The 17,888-nt window shown below is 56.7% G+C and overlaps 1 protein-coding gene across 7 annotated transcripts; it reads right to left on the reverse strand.

The window, feature by feature from the left end:
- Window positions 1-2,497: 2,497 nt before the first annotated feature.
- On the reverse strand, window positions 2,498-17,264 carry RASGRP2 (RAS guanyl releasing protein 2). 7 transcript variants are annotated; one of them, XM_070783187.1, is made up of 17 exons: window positions 17,109-17,264; window positions 15,125-15,266; window positions 14,386-14,488; window positions 13,795-13,857; window positions 13,341-13,472; window positions 12,423-12,573; window positions 12,067-12,240; window positions 11,790-11,906; window positions 10,029-10,310; window positions 9,011-9,088; window positions 8,693-8,815; window positions 8,241-8,356; window positions 4,841-4,982; window positions 4,523-4,559; window positions 3,833-4,009; window positions 2,885-2,949; window positions 2,498-2,718 (listed from the first exon to the last, which is right to left on the reverse strand). In XM_070783187.1, exons 2-16 carry the CDS (start codon window positions 15,195-15,197, stop codon window positions 2,891-2,893), a joined length of 1,827 nt encoding a protein of 608 aa, XP_070639288.1. In that variant the 5' UTR covers window positions 15,198-15,266; window positions 17,109-17,264; the 3' UTR covers window positions 2,498-2,718; window positions 2,885-2,890. The 7 variants fall into 7 exon arrangements, with proteins under 7 accessions (XP_070639288.1, XP_070639287.1, XP_070639286.1 ...); XM_070783186.1 differs by lacking the exon at window positions 17,109-17,264 and adding an exon at window positions 16,808-16,960; XM_070783185.1 differs by lacking the exon at window positions 17,109-17,264 and adding an exon at window positions 16,362-16,759.
- Between the last annotated feature and the right edge of the window lie 624 nt (window positions 17,265-17,888).

A 17,888-nucleotide genomic window follows, 5' to 3' on the forward strand; every position in this document is an offset into this window, starting at 1 on the left:
ATGACCATTCTGCCAGCTCACTCCATGACTCTGATTTCTGTTGCAGGGTCTGTGATCTGCACAGCCAGTGGTAGGTGGCACTTCCTTAGCCAGAGGCTACACGCAAGAACACTCACATTCGACCACTGTTGCAAGCATGGGCACTCAGAGGCATACTCGTGGCCATGCACACCTATCCATGTGTGTATAGGCATTCCCAAAGGGACACACAGGGACACCTACAGAAATGCCCCCCCCCATGGTACAACACCCACAAGAAACACATGCTTGCTCAAGAATATACACAAACTTGTGCACACACGGGCCTGGGGCAAGTGCATGCCTAGGGGAACAGGTGTACACAGAGGACCTTCCCGCGAGGTCATCCTGGCCCCTGAGGCACTTTGCCCAGAGTGGTCAATTACTGAGTAGATGTATGGGGACCCACACCCCCCCAAGAGAGCTCTCTCCCCAGCCTATGAGGGGATGAGAGGGGGGACCCAGGCCATAGGACCCTAGGGCTTGGAAAGAGAGATCCCTGAGCCAGGTTCCAGACTTGGAGGGCCTCCGCTGACCTTGGACAGACCCTCAGGATGGCCTTCACCAAGCACACTAGCTGAGCCAGAGAATGGGAACTGCTGAGTCAGGGCCAGTGGATGTGAAATTGCCTCTCTGACCCCAGAACCCACTGCCCCACCCATCCCCTCATTGCTGCTTTCCCTGTAACCTACACACACACACACACACACACCACATATAACACACACAGACTCCAGAGCATAGATGGGCAAACAGGTGTAGTGACTCACAAAGACTCTCTCTCAAACCCTTATGGATGGGTGTGTGAAGGGGCTGGGGGAGATGTAAGAGTGAGCACTTACACACTCTGTGTGGTCACACACACCCCCCTTGGCTCCCTGGGCCACCCTTCCCCACCAAGGGCAGGAAAGGTCACCTGGCAGCTGCTGTGCCTCCCTGCCCCTCCCCCAGCTACAATGATGTCTCTCCCCACCCAGGTCCGAGGTTCAGACTGCTGGATGTAGTTGGGGCCCACTGCATCCAGACACCTCCCCGCAGTAGGCACCCACCCAATGTGGCCCTTCTCCCACACGCAGTCCAGTGAGGACACGCGGTGGAGGGGAATGCAGCAAACACAGCGTGCGTGCCCGTGCACACACATGCACACAATGGGAAGCTCCTCCGCCAAATTCACATGGACAACCATGAAAAGGCAGTCGCATGTCACACTCTCCCTGCCGGAGCCGACCTGAACACCCATATGCGTACACACACACACACCGGGCAGAGGATGGCTGGGGTTGGGGGGCAGCAGGGAGGGGCGCCGACCAGGCTGCAGGATGGAGGCAGCGCAGGAGGCTGCGCAGGGAGCGAGCTGCTCTTCACAGCACAATCGCCGTCTGTTGTTATAGCAACTCAGCCCCCAAATCGTGAAACGGATATTACAGCCTCGAGAGGGGGAAGGGCGGGAGGGGGCTGAGGACAGAAGGAGGGGCAGTGTGGGGTGTGGCGGGGAGTACCCAACAGGTGGCCGAGCTGCAGCTAAGAAGTAACAGTGGGAGGAGGAGGTACCCCAGGTGAGGAACAGGCCAGGGGTGTGGGGTCTCAAAGGCAAAGATGGGCTTGGGATCAAGGAACTTTGAGGGAGGGGGCTGAGGCCATTGGCATGTCTTCAGATATTGCCTGTGGTAGCTAGGTGCCTCCACCCCCAGGACACCCTGCAGTTGCTGTAGGACAAGCCTCAGCTCGGGGGAGGGGGCTGGGGGAGGTAGCCCCCACTCTCAGATGGCTGTCTAGAGTCTCCTGACCCCAGGGACAGCCTGACCCAGCTTCAGGACCTTTGGAAGACCCCCCAGCCCTGCCTTCTCACCCAGACCAGCCTTCGAAGTGGCCTTAGCCTTCCTCAGGCAGCAGTAACCCCCCCAAACCTCCATCATGCTGCAGACTTGGGAGGGAAGAGCTGGGTTAGGAGAGGCAGCCAGAGGCTGAGAGCAGGATCAATATGCATTTCCTCTGGAAGTCACTGTCCTTCCGGCTGGCAGCACCAGGCCAGGAGGGTGCAAGCCCAAGGAGTGCAGCCCCACCTGTCCCCTTCCCTCACAGACAGCACTCGGGGCGGCCCTGTCCCTCTCGTGATTCTCTGTAGTGAGCTCCCCGTTGCTGGAAGTATTCAAGCAATGCCACCTGTCAAGCAAGGGACTTTCAGCTTCAGATTGAAGGCTATGGCTCTACATGACCACCAGGCTCAGCAATTCTACTTTCAAGTCTTAGCCCCCCAAGATTCTGGACTCCTCGAGATTCTAGACCCTCCCCAAACTCCCTGTTCTGAGGTTTTTTGGTTCTAAGCCTCTATCCCCCAGAATTTTAGTCCCCCCAAGATTCTAGCACATGAGATTCCAGATCTCCCAAGATTCTCTGACTACAGGGTTTTAGACGCCACAGTTCTAGTCCCTGTGATTTACAGGCCCCTACCCACCATGAGGATTCTAGGCGCTGACGGTCCAGGTTAATTACACGGGCCTTTTTATTCCATCTGGAAAGTACAAATATTCACAAGAGTCTGTACAATCTTAGGGACACCAGTCCTGGCCCTGCCCTCAGCCACATGCTACCCTCATGCCCCTCCCCCCAGCCCCAGCCTGCTGCCTCAGCACCCCAGGCTCCCTGCTCTGGTCCGAGTCTTTTCTCCAAGGCAGGCATGAGTGCTTGATCCAGTCACAGCTGGGAAGAGAAAAGCAGAGGTTGTAAGTAAGAGCCTCCTCGCCCCCCAAAAATGTTGGAGTCTGCCTAGCCTGGGTCATTTGGACAGAGCACCCACCCCCTCTTCCCCCGCACATTGCCCCAGCCCTGAGTGGGGAGGCTCTGGGCAGGCTACAGGGGGGCTTACCATCAATTACAAGTGGATGTCAAACACGCCGTCCTCCACCGTCTGAACCTCCTCCTCTCGGATCTCTGCAGGGAGAGTGGTTGCAGGACCAACTCCTGGGCCCCTGTGCCCTGAGCAGCCCTTCCCCCCTCATCGAAGGCACCCTGCCCCATCCCAGAAGCAGAACCATCCACCAGAAATCAATTCACTGAATGACTAAACAACGCCAACTTTTGAGGCTCTTTTTCTAAGTTTTCAGTTTGCCACAGCTTTTTCGCAGCCACAGATTTATCGGTGCAGTTTGCTTAAACATCAATTTTGTGTGTGTCTCACATTTTAGACCCCAGCACGGCTGGAAGGCTTGAAGCAAATGGTTTTATCTTTTCTATTTTGGGGAACTTATGCCCTGTGCCTGCCTCTATTTTTGAAGACTCATGCCAATTTTAACGGTTGTGGTCAACTACCTTACACCCCAGTTTAACATGGTTTGTTCAGTGTTCTCAGCAAAATAGTCATTTGAGGAACTGTCATTCAGAAAACTGACCTATAACCACCAATGACTCCAAGAGAGCTGCTGGGAGATTTGAGGGCAATGGACTGTTCTCAGAATAGCCTCCAAAACAGCCAAAAAGGGAAATACAGGCAAATGGTTTAAAAAATTCCTTCTCCAAGCCCATTGTCAATCCCCCTAACAAAATAAGAGTGCAAATGGAATCTTGAAGTCTGTTTCGCTTTTACTGTTTTTATTCATGAGTTTCTGCCCTCATCAGCCTCAAAGTATTGAGGGCTCCCTGGTTACCTCCTTGCACCCTTATCTGTCCAGCCCTCCTCTATCACCTCCCCCAAATAAGACAATTACAAACTCTGGAATGGTTTCCACCCTGGAAAAGTTTCCGTACTTTGCCGCCATTGGCCTGCCTCCCTCTCTCCCTCCCTCCACAGGCCAGTCCAGAAAGGGACCCCTCTTACCTGGAGGCCGGGAGCCTCGTCTGCCAGGGCGGGGCAGGGAGAAGCTGAAGGCGCGATGGTGGGTATGTGTGGGCGAGGGAGAGGGTGCAGACCCCTCCAGACTCATACTCTGGGCCCGGCGCCGGCACTCAACTGACAGGCGATCCTTGCACTGCTTGTGGCAGTTCACACCACAGGCTGGGGAGGCAGATGGGCAGCCCAGCCAGATCCACTGGTCAGACCACTCCTCATCCCACTCTGCAGGCCTGCACTTCTCCCTGGGTCCCTTTGCTCCTAAGCAGCTGCCCCACCAAAACAAGAGCTTCCTTTCCAAACGCTTTCTTCATCCTCCTTGCCAGTCTGCGCCCTCTCCAAAGCTCCCCATTTCTGGGCAGCTGCCTCACCAAAATAAAAACCCTGGATTTTTTTGTTTTTTGGCCAGGCTGCAAGAGACGTGAGATCTTACTTCCCTGATTAGAGATGGAACATGCGCCCCCTGCAGTGGAGGCAGAGTCTTAACCCGTGGACCACCAGGGAAGTCCCAATCAAACCAAGTTAAAGGCTACCCCCTTTCACGTCAATCAGCATGCCTCTCTGGCCCTAAGGTACTTTATTTACTCCTTGACAATTGCCCCGCCAGAATAAGACTGTCCATCCAGATAGTAACTCTTTCCCCCAAAACAGCCCAGCAGCCCTGCAACTCCATCTCACCTCGGCATTTGAGACCCTGTTTGTAGATGCCCAGGATCTGAAATAGAGGAGGGGGGCGTGGTAGGGGGGAGCGGTTTAGAGGGCATGACTCTTCCTTTCTATGGACAGGGACTGGAACTGACCCTTTCTGGAGCCTTAGGCCCCTCAGGGTTTGGTTCAGACCGGCAAGAGGAGAGGCAGGTGAAATTAAGGTTCGCCTGGATTAAGAAAGCTCCGGCAGGGGGCGGGGCCAGAAGGGAGGGCGGGGCCAGAAGGGAAGGCGGGGCGGGGATGGAACCTGGCCGGTGCTGTTGCCGCGTGGCTTGGGCGGGGGCTCACCAGGGCCTTGCAGTGGCGGCAGGCGACCGGGCGCAAGGAGTTGCTCTCGTGGAAGTTGTGTACGAAGCCCATGCGGCCGCCCAGCATAGAGCTGGAGCGCAGAAAGTAGGAGACCATCTCCTCCTTGCTGATGCAGCCGTCCCTGTCCAGGGGAAGTCGGGGGAGGGCCTCAGCTCCGGGGGGCTTCACTGGGACCACCCACCACCAGCTTAACCCAGCCTACTGGGAAAAGCCCTACCAAATTAAAGGTCATCACGGGACTCCTGACTTTTGACCTTCCGTGCGTGAAACAGAAAGAGCACCAGACTTGGAGTCCGGCAGATGTAGTAGCAGCTTCTAACTAGCTGTGTGGTCTTGGGCTAGTCACTTGCCCTGGGTTTCCTCCTTGGAAAAATGGGGGTCATAATTCCTGCCTACTCACTTCACAGAGCTGGTGTGTAAACTAAAATTGCTCTGCACTTTTCCGTGGGCTTATCAGCTTCTGTTTCCCAAAGTGAGCTCTATGGAACAGCGGTTGGGATTCCTGAGAGTCAGGAGCTCTCTGATGAGTTTGGGGACCAGGTAAGATTGGGAAAAGCTGCACCTGTCTCACTCCTGCGGAATCCTGCCAGACAGGTAATCTGGGGCTTCCCACAGAACCCTCTCTTCATCTATTCAGGTATTTTAGGGAAAGAGTCAGCACTGTGCTCTGGAGCTAGAACTCAGTTCTAATTTGGGCTCTATTTCTCTGTGTGACTTCTTCCCCGTGCCTCGATTTCCTCTTCAATAAATGGGGACGATGATAGGTCCCGCATCTCAGAGGGGTTTGAGTAAGAGTTGAATGAGATAGGCACACGAAGCATTGACTAATAGGTGCTAATAGCTAACAGGTGCCAGGCCATTGGGAGGTATTTCCATCAAAGGGGGCCTTTATCAGAAACTCCTGCCTATTAGTATTTGGGTGGTCCAGGTGGTCCTTCAAATTAGTGGCACATTGGGACAACCGACCATCTCAAAAATATAAACTTAGGCTCCTATCTCATACTGTGCGTGAAAACTAAATTCCCGCTAAATTGAAGACAATCAATGTAAAAAAATAAAATTCTCAAAGTACCTAAACAGCCCTAAGAGAAGAATTTTGTCATCTGGAGAGGGGATAATAGCCCTTCTACACATAACACAAACCCGAGAAGCCATAAAGGAAAAGACTGACATATTGAGCACACATTTTTAAAAAATTTTATATGGAAAAGGACAACATAAATGACAGACTGCGAAAAAATATTTTGCAAACATATTCAACACCAAGGGTTAATATCCATTAACAGAGAAATCAATGAGCAAGACTCACAAACCCAGTGGAATAATGGACAAAGAACACGAACAGGCAATTAACAGAAGAAATAGAAGTGGCCGATAAACATAGGAAGGTATCCTACCCCCACTAATATTAAAGAAATGCAAATATAACCAAGACACCATTTGCCAATTAGACTGGCAAAATTATAAAGCTTATTATAGCATCCACTGTTGGCAAGGAAGTTGAGAAATGGGCTCTTGTTCACTGCTGATGGGGGTGCAAGCTGGCACAACCTTGCCTGAGGTCACTTTGGCAGTCTCTCTCCTAATTTAGAATGTGCATATCTTTTGATCCAATTATCCCACTTCTAGGAATTTCTCCTACAGAAATAGTGGCCCGAGTGCATCAGTACAATGTTCACAGCAGCATAGTGGATATTAATAGCGAAAAACTGGGAACAGTCTACATGTCCATCAGCAGGAGAATGGGGAGGCAGATGATGGCCCCGCCACCCAGTGTAATACTCTGCAGCTGTTCTAAAGAATGAGGTAGTTCTGCCTAAATTGGCCTGGAAAGATGTCCATGATGAGGGTTTAAGTGGAAAACAAAAGTAAAAAAGAAAAACACAAAGCGTGCGATTCTGTCAAGACAGTGATTTAAAAACAAAAACAAACAAACAAAAAAACCCTGAGAACCCTACTGCCACAAAAACCTAGATGCTGGTTTAACTATATCCAAAATTGTTTTAAATGCACAGGTGAGTTTGCAAGAAATGGAAACTCCCAAGTTGCAGAAACAGAGATCTTCAAATTGAGGCAGTGAGTTGAGACCTGATGGTACAGCTGCCCCAGGAGCCAGGTGCTGGGTTTTGATACCTGCCTGGGATCTGCAGGAGGTGGGGAGTTAAGGCTGAGATGCCTGCATGAAGCTGGAGCCTTGAATGTCTCCAAGGGCTGTGCTGTGCTTAGTCGCTCAGTCATGTCTGACTCTTGTGACCCCAGGGACTATAGCCCACCAGGCTCCTCTATCCATGGGGCTTCTCCAGGGAAGAATACTGGAGTAAGTTGCCATGCCCTCCTCCAGGGGATCTTCCCAACCCAGGGATAGAACCCAGGTCTCCTGCATTGCAGGCAGATTCTGAGTCACCAGGGAAGCCCCTGCAAGGGCTTCACCCACCCTAAAAAGTGTGGCCTGGAAAAAAATCCACCCCACCCAGGGAGGTGATTTGTTTTCAACTTAGAAACCTGTCTTCAACTATTGTTCTCAATTCTGAGAGGAGAAACTAACTATAATGCTAGAACTAGATTTATACCATAATCCCTCTTGCCTGTGAAACAGACACAAACAAATTATCAGTTTGCACCCATGCATGGAAGATTGGAGAGATACAGGCATTGCCACACCAGTAATGTTGCTAACATAGTTACTACTGACAACCTCTTAAGTGGGAAAGGAGGAAGGGAATTTTCGCTTCTTACCTTACACACTTCATTCACTATAAATCTATTTTACTACCTGGATTTTTTTTAACCATGGATTTTTATAATACAAAAAAAGGCACAGTTTTTTGAAATCTGGATAACATTAAAAAGTCAACTTGGGATGGACTATAAATTTTGATTGGAATTTTGTCTGCTCAGCAAAACAGGGGTGCGAACACGGTTTCAGGGGGACACGTATAACCTACTTCAGAGAACCAGCTGTTTGTCCAAATTGTCGGCATGTGAGTTGGTGATAAGCAAGTGGTGCTGCGAGTTACAGGCCTTTCTTATCTATTCATTAAGACATGCTACCCAGGAGTTCAGCTTGCCACACTTTTTCTCGGCTGTGAGCTCCACAAATAAAGTGGCATTTATGTAGCAAGAGTCCCCAGGAAGCCACAGTCTTTGCAAGATTCAGGTGAAGATGCCCCCCACCCTCCGGCTCATTGTTCTGAATGAGCAAGGTAACCCTGAGCCTCCGCAGCTGGCAGCCTCCCAGAAAAAAAGAGCCCCTCCCCACATGGGTGGCTTCCCCTGCCAAGATCATCTGGTTCAATGGCCTCATCCTTCTCAGGAGGAAGCTAAAACCCAAGGGGAAATGAACCTGCCTTCCCTCTGCCCCTGCCCCCAGGCCTCTCACTGGTTCTGGTCGAGGTCCCCAAAGGCGCTGAGATAAGGAAAATTCCCACGGATGATCTGGAACTCCTCCTGTGAGATGTGGCCGTCCCCATCGACGTCAAAGTTCCGGAACACAGACTGAAGTACACAGAGGGACATGTCGGGGGGCGGGGAGGGTTAAAGGGGCCTTGGCCCATCCTGCCCACACTCCCAGTCCGAGTTAGGAAGCCTGGGCATCTAAGAAGCGGGCAGCTGTCTTTCCTCCCCACCACCTCCCTTCTCCATACCCCCGTCCCAAGCCCGCCCATCAGCTGCACCCCGTGCCTTCTGTCAACCGAGCATTGGCCCCTGAGCCCGGCACTGGTGGTGGCTCCCAGGGCAGTGCCCTGGTCAAACGAGCCTTGGCTGACCACTATGGACGTGTCCCCCCCGTCTGTCCCACAGGCTCCAGAGCTGGTGGTGCTGGAGTCTCACCTCCACCATCTTCTCAATGTGCTCCACCATGATCGCCTGATCCAGCTTGGGTTTGGCAGCCGAGGTCCACTCCTCCAGCACCGGGGGCCGGGGAGGCGGTGTGCAGGTGGTGGGGCTGTTTGGCTGTGGAAATGGTCAAGGCTGAGTGAGGGCCAGAGGTGTGGGAGCCCAGGGCCCAGTGGAGGAGACAGGGGGTAAGCTCTGGGCACAAGGAAGCCTGCCCGACAAGCAGGATGGGTGAGGTAGCCTCTAAGCCTGGGAGGGCCGAGGTGAGGAAGAGGATGGGCTAAGTGGGTATGCAGTAGCTCCCGCCCTCACCGAGGACTTAGAACGCGGTTCCCGCTGCAGGGACAGCTGGTAGAGCTCATCCTCTGTCTGATATTGATCCAAAGACACCTGAGGGAAAAAAAAGACTAATTCAAAGACACCTGGGACACAGCAGTCTTATCACACCCACTGGCCTGTGCTGCTCTCAGGAGCCCAACGCCCAGAACCCAGACCTCCAGGTCTACCTGAGGGTCACAGCCCAGCCCTGAGCCTGGCCCAGAAGCTAGACTGAGGACCAAGGCCAGCTTAGAACACACCCCAGCAACCACACGCCAGCCCAGCACACAGCCCAGAACCCAGAGCTTGGCCCCAGACCTTGAAGACAACGCGCTGCTAAGATCTTAGCCAGGAATTCAAGTCACAACCCAGCTGAGAGCTCTGAAATCCCCCCTCCCAACACAGCACCCAACCCAGCAACCAGATTCCAGCTCAGCTTTCAATTCCCCAGTCCAGCTCAGAGTCTAGAAACAGGTTAAGACTTCACACCAAACCGTCAAACCTGAGCTCCGGCCCAATGATTAGAACCCAGTCCAGATGTGGACTAGAACCCAACTCCTACCCCAGAGCTCAAGTCCAAGACCAAGCCTAGAACTTCAGAGCTCAGGGGAGCTTGTTTAAGAGCCACCCCTGGGGAATTCCCTGGTGGTCCAGTGGTTAAGACTCCACTTTCTCTGCTGAAAGTGCGGGTTCAATCCCTAGGCAGGGAACTAAGATCTCGCAAGGTGTGTGGGGCAGCCGAAAAGTAAAAACAAAATAAAAGCCACCCCTCTACCCGGAACCCAGAGTTTAATCCCAAACGTTGAACGTAACCCACTGCTAGGAACTCAACCCAGGGCTCAGGCCCAGCCTCAAGCCCTCATGCCAGCCTCAGGGGTCCACAACCCCATCCAGAGCTTGGAACCCCGCTCCGAGGTCACCCCAACCCAGGGGCCCAGGCTGGGTCTTGGCTCCGCGACCAGAAGTGAGAGCCCAAGGCCAAGCCCGTGGGACCAGGGGCCCGGCCCCTCACCATCAGCAGGCTCAGCAGGTCAGGGTTGGCTTGCACCGGGGGCCGGAGGCTGGTCACCATGGCCAGCTCCTCCAGGATACTGAAGAGCTGCTTCATCTTGGCCCCATTGAGTCGGGTCCGGGCGGGGTCCAGCCAATCCGGCAGCGCCAGCTGCAGGGCCACCAGGTCCTTGAGGTGAACACCCAGGATGGGGAAGCGGAAACCCACGCAGGCCGCCAGCCGGCGCCGGTAGTTGCCATAGTTGCCGGTGGCCGTCACCAGCTCTGTCAGACCTTCCCAGAGCTGGGGGGCAAAGGGCAGAGAGTCACACACACACACACACACACACACCACGTCCACATGGCATATCACAGGCTCAACTCTCCTTTCCCTGCCCAGCCCTGGACACGTGGGAGAGCCTGAGCAGAGTCAGGGATGGGTGAAAGGTCAAAAGCCTCCCTCCTGTCCCCCAAGGCTGACTCCCTTAGCCCCTGGCAATCAGAATTCATAGGTCATGAGTCCAAAGGGGCACCCACTACCAAATAACACACCTCTCCAGCAGTCCTGGGCACAGATTATCAACATTTAATAGAGGAAACTGAGGCTCACGGAGGCAGAGCAGTGCAGGACAAAGATTTCCAAGAATGTACTTAGCGGTGTCATTCCTAACAGCCCAAACTGGAACGACCTCAAATGTTCAACAGGAGAGGAGATACACAAACCGAGTGGACAAAAATATTGTACAGCAATGGAGACGAATGAACAATTGCTGCGCAAAGCAGAATGTATGAAAGAAGGAAGAAATAAAATAACATACACAACACGATTTCATTTATAAGAAGCTCAAAAACAGACAACAAAATACCCACGTGGCTTTGAGATGCATACACAGGCGGTAAAGCCATCAAGAAAAGGAAAGTCGGGGGTTCCCCGGTGGCCTCGTGGTTTTGCCTTTGCCCTTCCACTGCAGGGAGCACAAGTTGGGGAACTAAGATCCCACAGGCTGTGCTGTGTTGTCAAAATAAATAAGTAAATATTTTTTTAAAGAAAAGGAGGTCATCATCCTTAGGAAGGTCATGACATTGGTTACCTCTGATGAGGAGGGAGTTATGCTCTAAGAGCTGGGAGCTTCAGAGGCTGGCAATGTTCTACTTCTTGACCTATCTTCTTTCTAGTTTTTTTTAAACTGTGAAGGCTTCCCTGATAGCTTAGTTGGTAAAGAAAATGCCTACAATGCAGAAGACCCTGGTTCGGGAAGATCCCCTGGCGAAGGGATAGGCTACCCACTTCAGTATTCTTGGTCTTCCCTTGTGGCTCAGCTTTGATCCCTGGGTCGGGAAGATCCCCTGGAGAGGGATCTATACACATGTTTTCTAGACTTGTCTATATGTATGGCACCAGATATGTTTTTTGTTGGTTTTTTTTTTTACAATAAAATAGGAACTTCCCAAGTGGTCCAGTGATTAAGACTCTGGGCTTCCACTTCAGGGGGCACAGGATCAATCCTTGGTCAGGGAAGTAAGATCCCACATGCTTCACAGCATGGCCAGTAAAATAAAATAAGCAGGAGAAGAGAAAAGCATGAGCTTTGAAGTTTAGCACATCCGTGAGCCTCCTCTCTCTGCCAGCTTTCATTGTGCAGCCTGGGAAAGGGCTGAACCCCCAGTCTCAGTTTCCTCATTAATCAGATGAAGAGGGAGTGACCAGTCCCCAGCTGGGCTGGGAGTTCTCACGAGGCCAGCCCTGGGAAGGCTGTTCCCCTGACCCCAGGGTCTCAGGCACCTTGATGGTCTCCGGGCTCACGTGGCTGTGGGTCTCCTTGAGGCGGGAGATGGAGCTGTGGCTCAGGCCCCCAACCACTGCCATCAGCGTGTTGAAATTCTGCAGGTGCAGGAGTTCCTGGGGGACAAATGGGGAGAGAGGAGGCAGTGAGTCACTGAGTGGGCCCAGAATTTGGCCCAGCTTTTCTGGGAAAGATCTAGCAGTGGGTTAGGGGAAAGGAGGGACTCGGCCCTACGGGGGTGATTGGGGGAGTTGGGGGCGGGGGAGGGGCGGGCACCTCTGCCACGTGGACGAAGTGTGTGATGACCCCCGCCCGCTGCGGGGCTGTGGGCTTGCTGAGAATCATCAGCTGCACCCACTGTGAGACACTGTTGAAGAGGGAGATGAATCGCTCCAGGACGGGATTGTCCACCGTGCAGCCGTGAGTCACGAAACTGTGATAGTCCTGGAACTGGGGGCGCAGGGCCTTCAGCACCCAGTGCCCCGCCCCCTGCCGCTCACCAATGGCTGTTCCTCCCCCTCCAGCTGCCCTTTGGTAGTTACCCTGTAGTCCTAGATCCCGCCCTGTGACCCCATCCTTCCTGGCACCCCCTCCCCAGCCCACACCCGACTCTTGACTGAAAGCCCCCGCACCAGGATCTTGCAGAAGGAGCGATATTCCAAGTAGGTGAGATGTGCCGCCAGCTCCAAGGGCTCCAGGTGGTCAAACAGCAGGGACATCTTGCGCTTCTTCTGTTCCACGGGGTTCCGCTGGGTCACCTGCCGCTTCCACTTGTAGGTGGGGCTGGGGGGCAGGACAGGGGCAGTGAGTCCTTTGCCGGAGATGCCCTAGCCCTCGTTGCCCCATACTAATGCCACTCAAGTTCGCTGCGAGACACTGGGCAGGACACTGATGTCCCCTGTCCTATCAAAAATCTCCTGCCATCTTCCCCTGGCGTCATGCCCTCCACACAGATTTATGGAAGACCTAACTCTGTGCCAGGAACTGTGCCAGGCGCTGGGGTTACAGAGATGAGCAAGACACAGCTCCTGCCCGAGAGGAGCTCACAGTCTACTAGGGGAGACAGACACAGACGAACACAGCACAGCGTGGCGTGAGTGCGGGGGTCTTCGTGCCAGGGGTCTGCCCAAAGTGTCACCAAAGGACAGAGGCGGCAACAACAAATTCGGCCCTAGAAGAGCCCACAGACACTCCACACTTGTCTTGATAACATGGAGAAGGCTGCCAGGGGACATGAACAAAGTGCAATGGTGGGAATGGATGCAGGGGCTGTGGAAGGGTGAGGGAACCCTGGGGGCTGCAGGAGGAGGCGCTTGGTGGGGGCAGGGGGCTGTGGAAGATGCAGCGGGAATGCCAAACTGGCCTGAGACTGTGAAAGGCCTTAATCCCCAGCTGAGGCATTCTGAAGAAGACGGGGGAGCCACAGGAAGTTGTCCAGCAAGAGTAACATGACCCTCACACCACTGCATTCAACGAATGTTTATTAAGAGCAAATGGTGCGGGATGCTGAGCGTCCCTCCCAGCCCTGTGAGCACCCCCACCCCACGCACACGTTCTCAATGTCGATGAGGCTGCTGTGCCGGCGATTCCCTTCTTGATCTAGCAGAGCCTTCAGCTCCTTGATCTGCTCAGCAAGCTCAGGATTCAAGTCAAACTCCGCTGGGAATGCTGAGATCCAGTACCTGGTAGAGGTTCAGAGTTACCCGGGGCAGCCCTCCCCCCACCCCAGGATGGTCGTTCCCCCAAAGAGGGGGAGAGGGCCTCAGACTGTGATCCCCCTCACCCAGCTCTTTCCTTCCCCACCCTCATTGGGCAGATCAGAAAACAGGGACCGGGCAGAGCCAGGAAGGGGTAAGCCTGCGGCAGCACACCCACCATGGACAGAGCCCGGTTCAAACCCACATGATCAGCTCCCAGAACATGCTATTTCTACTCCTTCAGGCCAGTCAGAAGCCTAAGGGAAGGGAGCAGAGGAGGGGCCAGAGCCCCAAGAGGAAGACTCACCTGACCAGGTGGCATGTTTTCACCTGCAGTGAGCTGGAGTTGTCCTTCCGGGATTGTTGGTAGGTGAAGGAGAGTTAAGGAAAACAAGGATGGAGGCTTACTCTAGAAAAGGAGGCAGGGGATGGGACCCAAGCTCCACAGGGAGGCGGAGGGCAGGGCCTAGTTCTAGAAGAAATCTGCGGGATGGTGTCTGGTGTGGGGCAGGGCCCAAGATCTGGAAAGGGGCCGAAGGCAGAGGTGAGCTGTGAGCCTTGTGGGGGCACCTGGGTAGAATAGGGGTCAGGCTAGGAGCAGGACCTGGGTTCTGGAAGAGAAGCAAGAGGCGGGACCTGGGCTGGGAGTAGGGACCGGTCCTAGGCTGTGGGGAAGAGACAGCAAGGCGGAGGTTAGGGAGAGGGGGCGGGGCCTTAGTTCTAAGGGGAGGGAAGGGGCGTGGCTTTGGGCCCAGCAGAAGCCTGGGCCCATCCTGAATCCTATGATGTGGGGGCGGCCCAGGTCTAGCAGCGAGGCCCATCCTCTACCCGGGCTGGGCAGCGGGGCTCGCTTACAGACTCGGACTGCAGGGCCCTTGGAGAAGTCGGCGAAGGATATATGTGGAGCAGTTTGGCCGCCAGCTGAGAGGAAGGGATGTACCAGGGGTGCATCATAAGGAACATGCGCACCAGCTGCGGGTCCCGCACCTTCCCGGAGTCATCTAACTCCGAGGGGCCAAAGAGAAGCGGGTTGACACTTCGTCTCGAGGCTGTGGTCCCTACAGGTCCCTACCCTGCAGCCTGCTGGATGTGGCTCCCGGCCGCCTCCTGATTTCCCAGGGCTCCGAAACCAGGAGGCGGATTATAAAGAAAAAGTGGGGTGGAAGGGGGATAAAGGCAGGATCCGAGGAACCGGAGGATAGGAGCAGTCTGAGCCGGGCCTGAGTCCGGAGGGGAACCAGTTGGGGCGGAAGGAGCCTGGGTTCCCCGGGGTCAAGAATCCAGAGGTCATTTCCTGAGTGCTTAGGGAAGGGGCACCCCTTCACCACCCCACCACATCAGCCGGAAACAGCTCCCAGGCCGAGATAGCGAGTTCCTCCGGATCCCCCGGGGAGACAGATAATTCTCCTTAAGTGTTAGAGTCCGGGGACCCCGCCATCCCTCCCTTCAAAGCCGGCATACTAGGGATGGGAAACATTTTCTCTTTCTGCAGCATGTGGACCTCTCCGCCCTGCGATGAAAGGGAGATTTTCGCTAAAGAGGCTGCAGGATGCAGGCTGGGTGGGTCCAGGGCCGACATCTGCCCAGGGAGGCAGGGGTCCCGGCTCAGGCTGGGTGTGTCCTCCCGTGCCACTCACCAAAGGCTTCGATGCAACCACGGAGCAGCTCCTCCACCGTGCAGCCCTTGTCCAGGTCCAGGGTGCCCGCCATGGCCGCCGGCGCGGGTAGGCTCGGCCGAGCTGCGCTCCGGGATCCTCCAACGGGGCTCGGACCGGACCCCTGTCCCGAGAGTGAGAGGCAGAACCGGAGTCGGCGGAGGCGCAGGCCGGCGGAGCGGCCCCGAGGGTAAAAACGGGGAGGGGCGGGCACGCCCCCTGCTGGGCAGGGGCGGAGTCGTTCCCCCCGCGGCCACGCCCCGGGGTTAAACGGTCTGGCCCGGGATGGTGCAACCCACCAGTTGGGAAATGAACTGGCCAAGAAGCTTCCGGCCCACCCTGGGAGCCACGGGAGGGCCGAGGGACTCCCCGGGGATGGTCGGTGTCCCAGTCGCCCTCTCTGTAGGCCCTCTCTTCTCCTCACGTCCTCTCCCCAGAGGCACCTGCAGCACCCCGCAGCTCAGTTCTGCGCCCCCTCCCGCTTCCCTCCCTCCACAGCCTCCCTTCCCCCGCAGGGTTATTTTGGGAACCCAGAGCCTGAGGGGACCTCAGAGGAATTTCTCCCTGGGATGAGAAGGGGGGAGGAACCCAGGCGTCCTGCCCGCGTCGCCCCCTCCTGGGCTCCCGGGAAGAGGAGGCGGGGCTGCGGCAGCCCCCAGGGGCCTGCCCTCGGGGAGGCGGGCTGGGGTGGAGAGGAACATTCCTGGGAGCGGGGAGTGGGGGTGGGGGAAGAGGGGCGGAGGGGGGAGCCCCTGCGGCCCGGAGACGTAAGCGGGAAGCCTGGGCCTGGGAACCGCGCGCTCCCGAGCCACCTCCTCCGTGAAGGCCCCAAGAGTCCCGGCTCAGCCGTTTCGCAGGCCCTCTTCATCCCCAGCCTCTGACGCAGACCGCCCGTACTGCACAGTCGAACTGGGGGCACACACAGGCCGTCCACACTCGGGCAGAGTGGGGTGCCCAGAAGGGGGCGCTAACGCCGTGGAGGGTGGAGTGCCCCTGTTGGACTCCACCAGCAACTCCAGTCACTGGCGGGGATTTACGCACCCAGGCGCAGACACACTCACTCCACACCCCAGGCCAGGACCCACATCGGGGTGCAAGAATGCCTGAGGTTCCCAAAGAGCCGGGCCTCAGGCAATTACCTCCCATCCTCTCTCTCACTCACCCAATGGCACCCCACACCCCCGCACACCTGAACGAAGGAACCCGCGGGCACACATACCCGTAGTCCTCTACCCCAGAAAGCAAACCCGTTGAAGGGGCTGGCTTCCGGCCGTGCAGCTCACTAGACCAGACCAGCCTGGAGTTCCGAGGCCACGGCAGCGCTGACATCCGCACACGTGTGCGCACACTCAAGACAGTGCACCTACACGCATGTACACTCTCCCACACATGCACACGCCCGGTGGGTGCGCACACACGCCCACTCCAACCCCCGCCCCCTTCATCTGCGATCCAGGGCTGGCCCTGCGGCCCCAACGACCTGACAGCCCTCGCCCCAGGACACTGGCAAAGCCTTGCCCCACACAAGGTCCCCCGCCCATACAATACTCCCCCGGGCAGGGGGTGAGGAGCGAGGGGGCTTCTCTATGGAGTTCTCTGGTAGACTTTTCCTAGGAGCCACCCAGAGGCATCCCGCCCAGCTCGGCCGCTTCCTCCCTATGTGACCTTGAGAGTTACTCGGCCTCTCGGAGCCTCGGTTTTCTCATCTGTCAAATGGGGGGTTCGCCGAGGACGGTCCCGCTGAGACGTGGCTAGGAAGACCCGGGTGCGCCGCGGACACCGCCCCCTCCCGCGGTTGTCCAGGGGGCTTTGGATCTCTCGGTAGGTCCCTCCCACCCCCGACCCGGACTACAGACTCCCCACCGACCAACCCACCCGCCGCCCCCAGCCCTTCTGCGCTGTCCTCGGGGGCCCGTAGGGGCCGGGCGTCCTCTGCCCCGCGCCCCGCCCGCGCTCGCTCACTCACACTTGGGACCCCGCGGCAAGGAGCCCGCACCCGGCCCGGCAGGCGCCACCTCCGTGCGCTCCCGCCCGCCGACCTCGCTGCGGCTGCGGCTCCCGTCCGCTCTCCGCGCCGCTGCCCGGCTCCCCGCCGCCCCGCCCCCGCGCCGCGGCCGCCCCCTCCCCTCTCCTCCCCGCCCCTGCACCGGGCTCCGCACCGCCGGCGGCGCCTCCCCCATCGGGGGCTCCCTCTCGCCCCGCACGCGGCGGCCCCTGCGGCAGCTTAACCCCTCCCCTGCCGCGCCGCCTGGGAGGCCAGGGCCGCGGGCGGGTGTTGGGGGGCTGCGCCATGAGCCGCGCCAAGGGTGGGAGAGCGGAGGTCAGGCCGCGCGGGACGCGGAGGGGGAAACTAAACCAAGGGTCCTCGCTCCCCACCCCAGACACCCCCTGTCCCCCGCCCTGCCTGGTGTCGGGCAGAGGAAGCCGGGAGGGGCAGGAAGCGGACTGCGGTGGGGAAGGGGCGCCCCGCCCAGACCCCGGCCCGGGTTCCTGTTTTCGAGACAAACCGTTCCCACGGGGCTCACCCGGCCCGGGGCCGGGCGTCTTCCTGCGGGCAGCGGGGGACCTGGCAGAGATGGGGGCGTGGGCGTAGCGGGTCGTTGTGATAGCCTGGGGGAGGGGCTAGGACAAGGTGGGAGCATTTGAGAGAGAGGGGTTTGTGGGGAAGAATGAAAACGCGGCGATCGGGAGAAGGGGCCTCGGGGTCTGGGGATGTTGGGGGGAGCTCCCGTTCGCACCGGAGGGA

Source organism: Bos indicus, chromosome 29, assembly GCF_029378745.1.
Source record: "Bos indicus isolate NIAB-ARS_2022 breed Sahiwal x Tharparkar chromosome 29, NIAB-ARS_B.indTharparkar_mat_pri_1.0, whole genome shotgun sequence".
NCBI classification, from domain to species: domain Eukaryota; kingdom Metazoa; phylum Chordata; class Mammalia; order Artiodactyla; family Bovidae; genus Bos; species Bos indicus.

What these genes read in the sequence shown, in the direction of transcription:
- RASGRP2 (XM_070783184.1), bottom strand. Translation starts at nt 16,471, where the DNA reads ATGTCAGCGCTGCCGTGGCCTCGGAACTCCAGGCTGGTCTGGTCTAGT. An exon ending in TCTGGGGTAGAGGACTACGG is followed by an intron (nt 15,267 to 16,361) that starts GTATGTGTGCCC and finishes CTCTCGGGACAG; the next exon opens with GGGTCCGGTCCGAGCCCCGT. An exon ending in GGGGACCTCGACCAGAACCA is followed by an intron (nt 4,983 to 8,240) that starts GTGAGAGGCCTG and finishes TCCCCTGGACAG; the next exon opens with GGACGGCTGCATCAGCAAGG.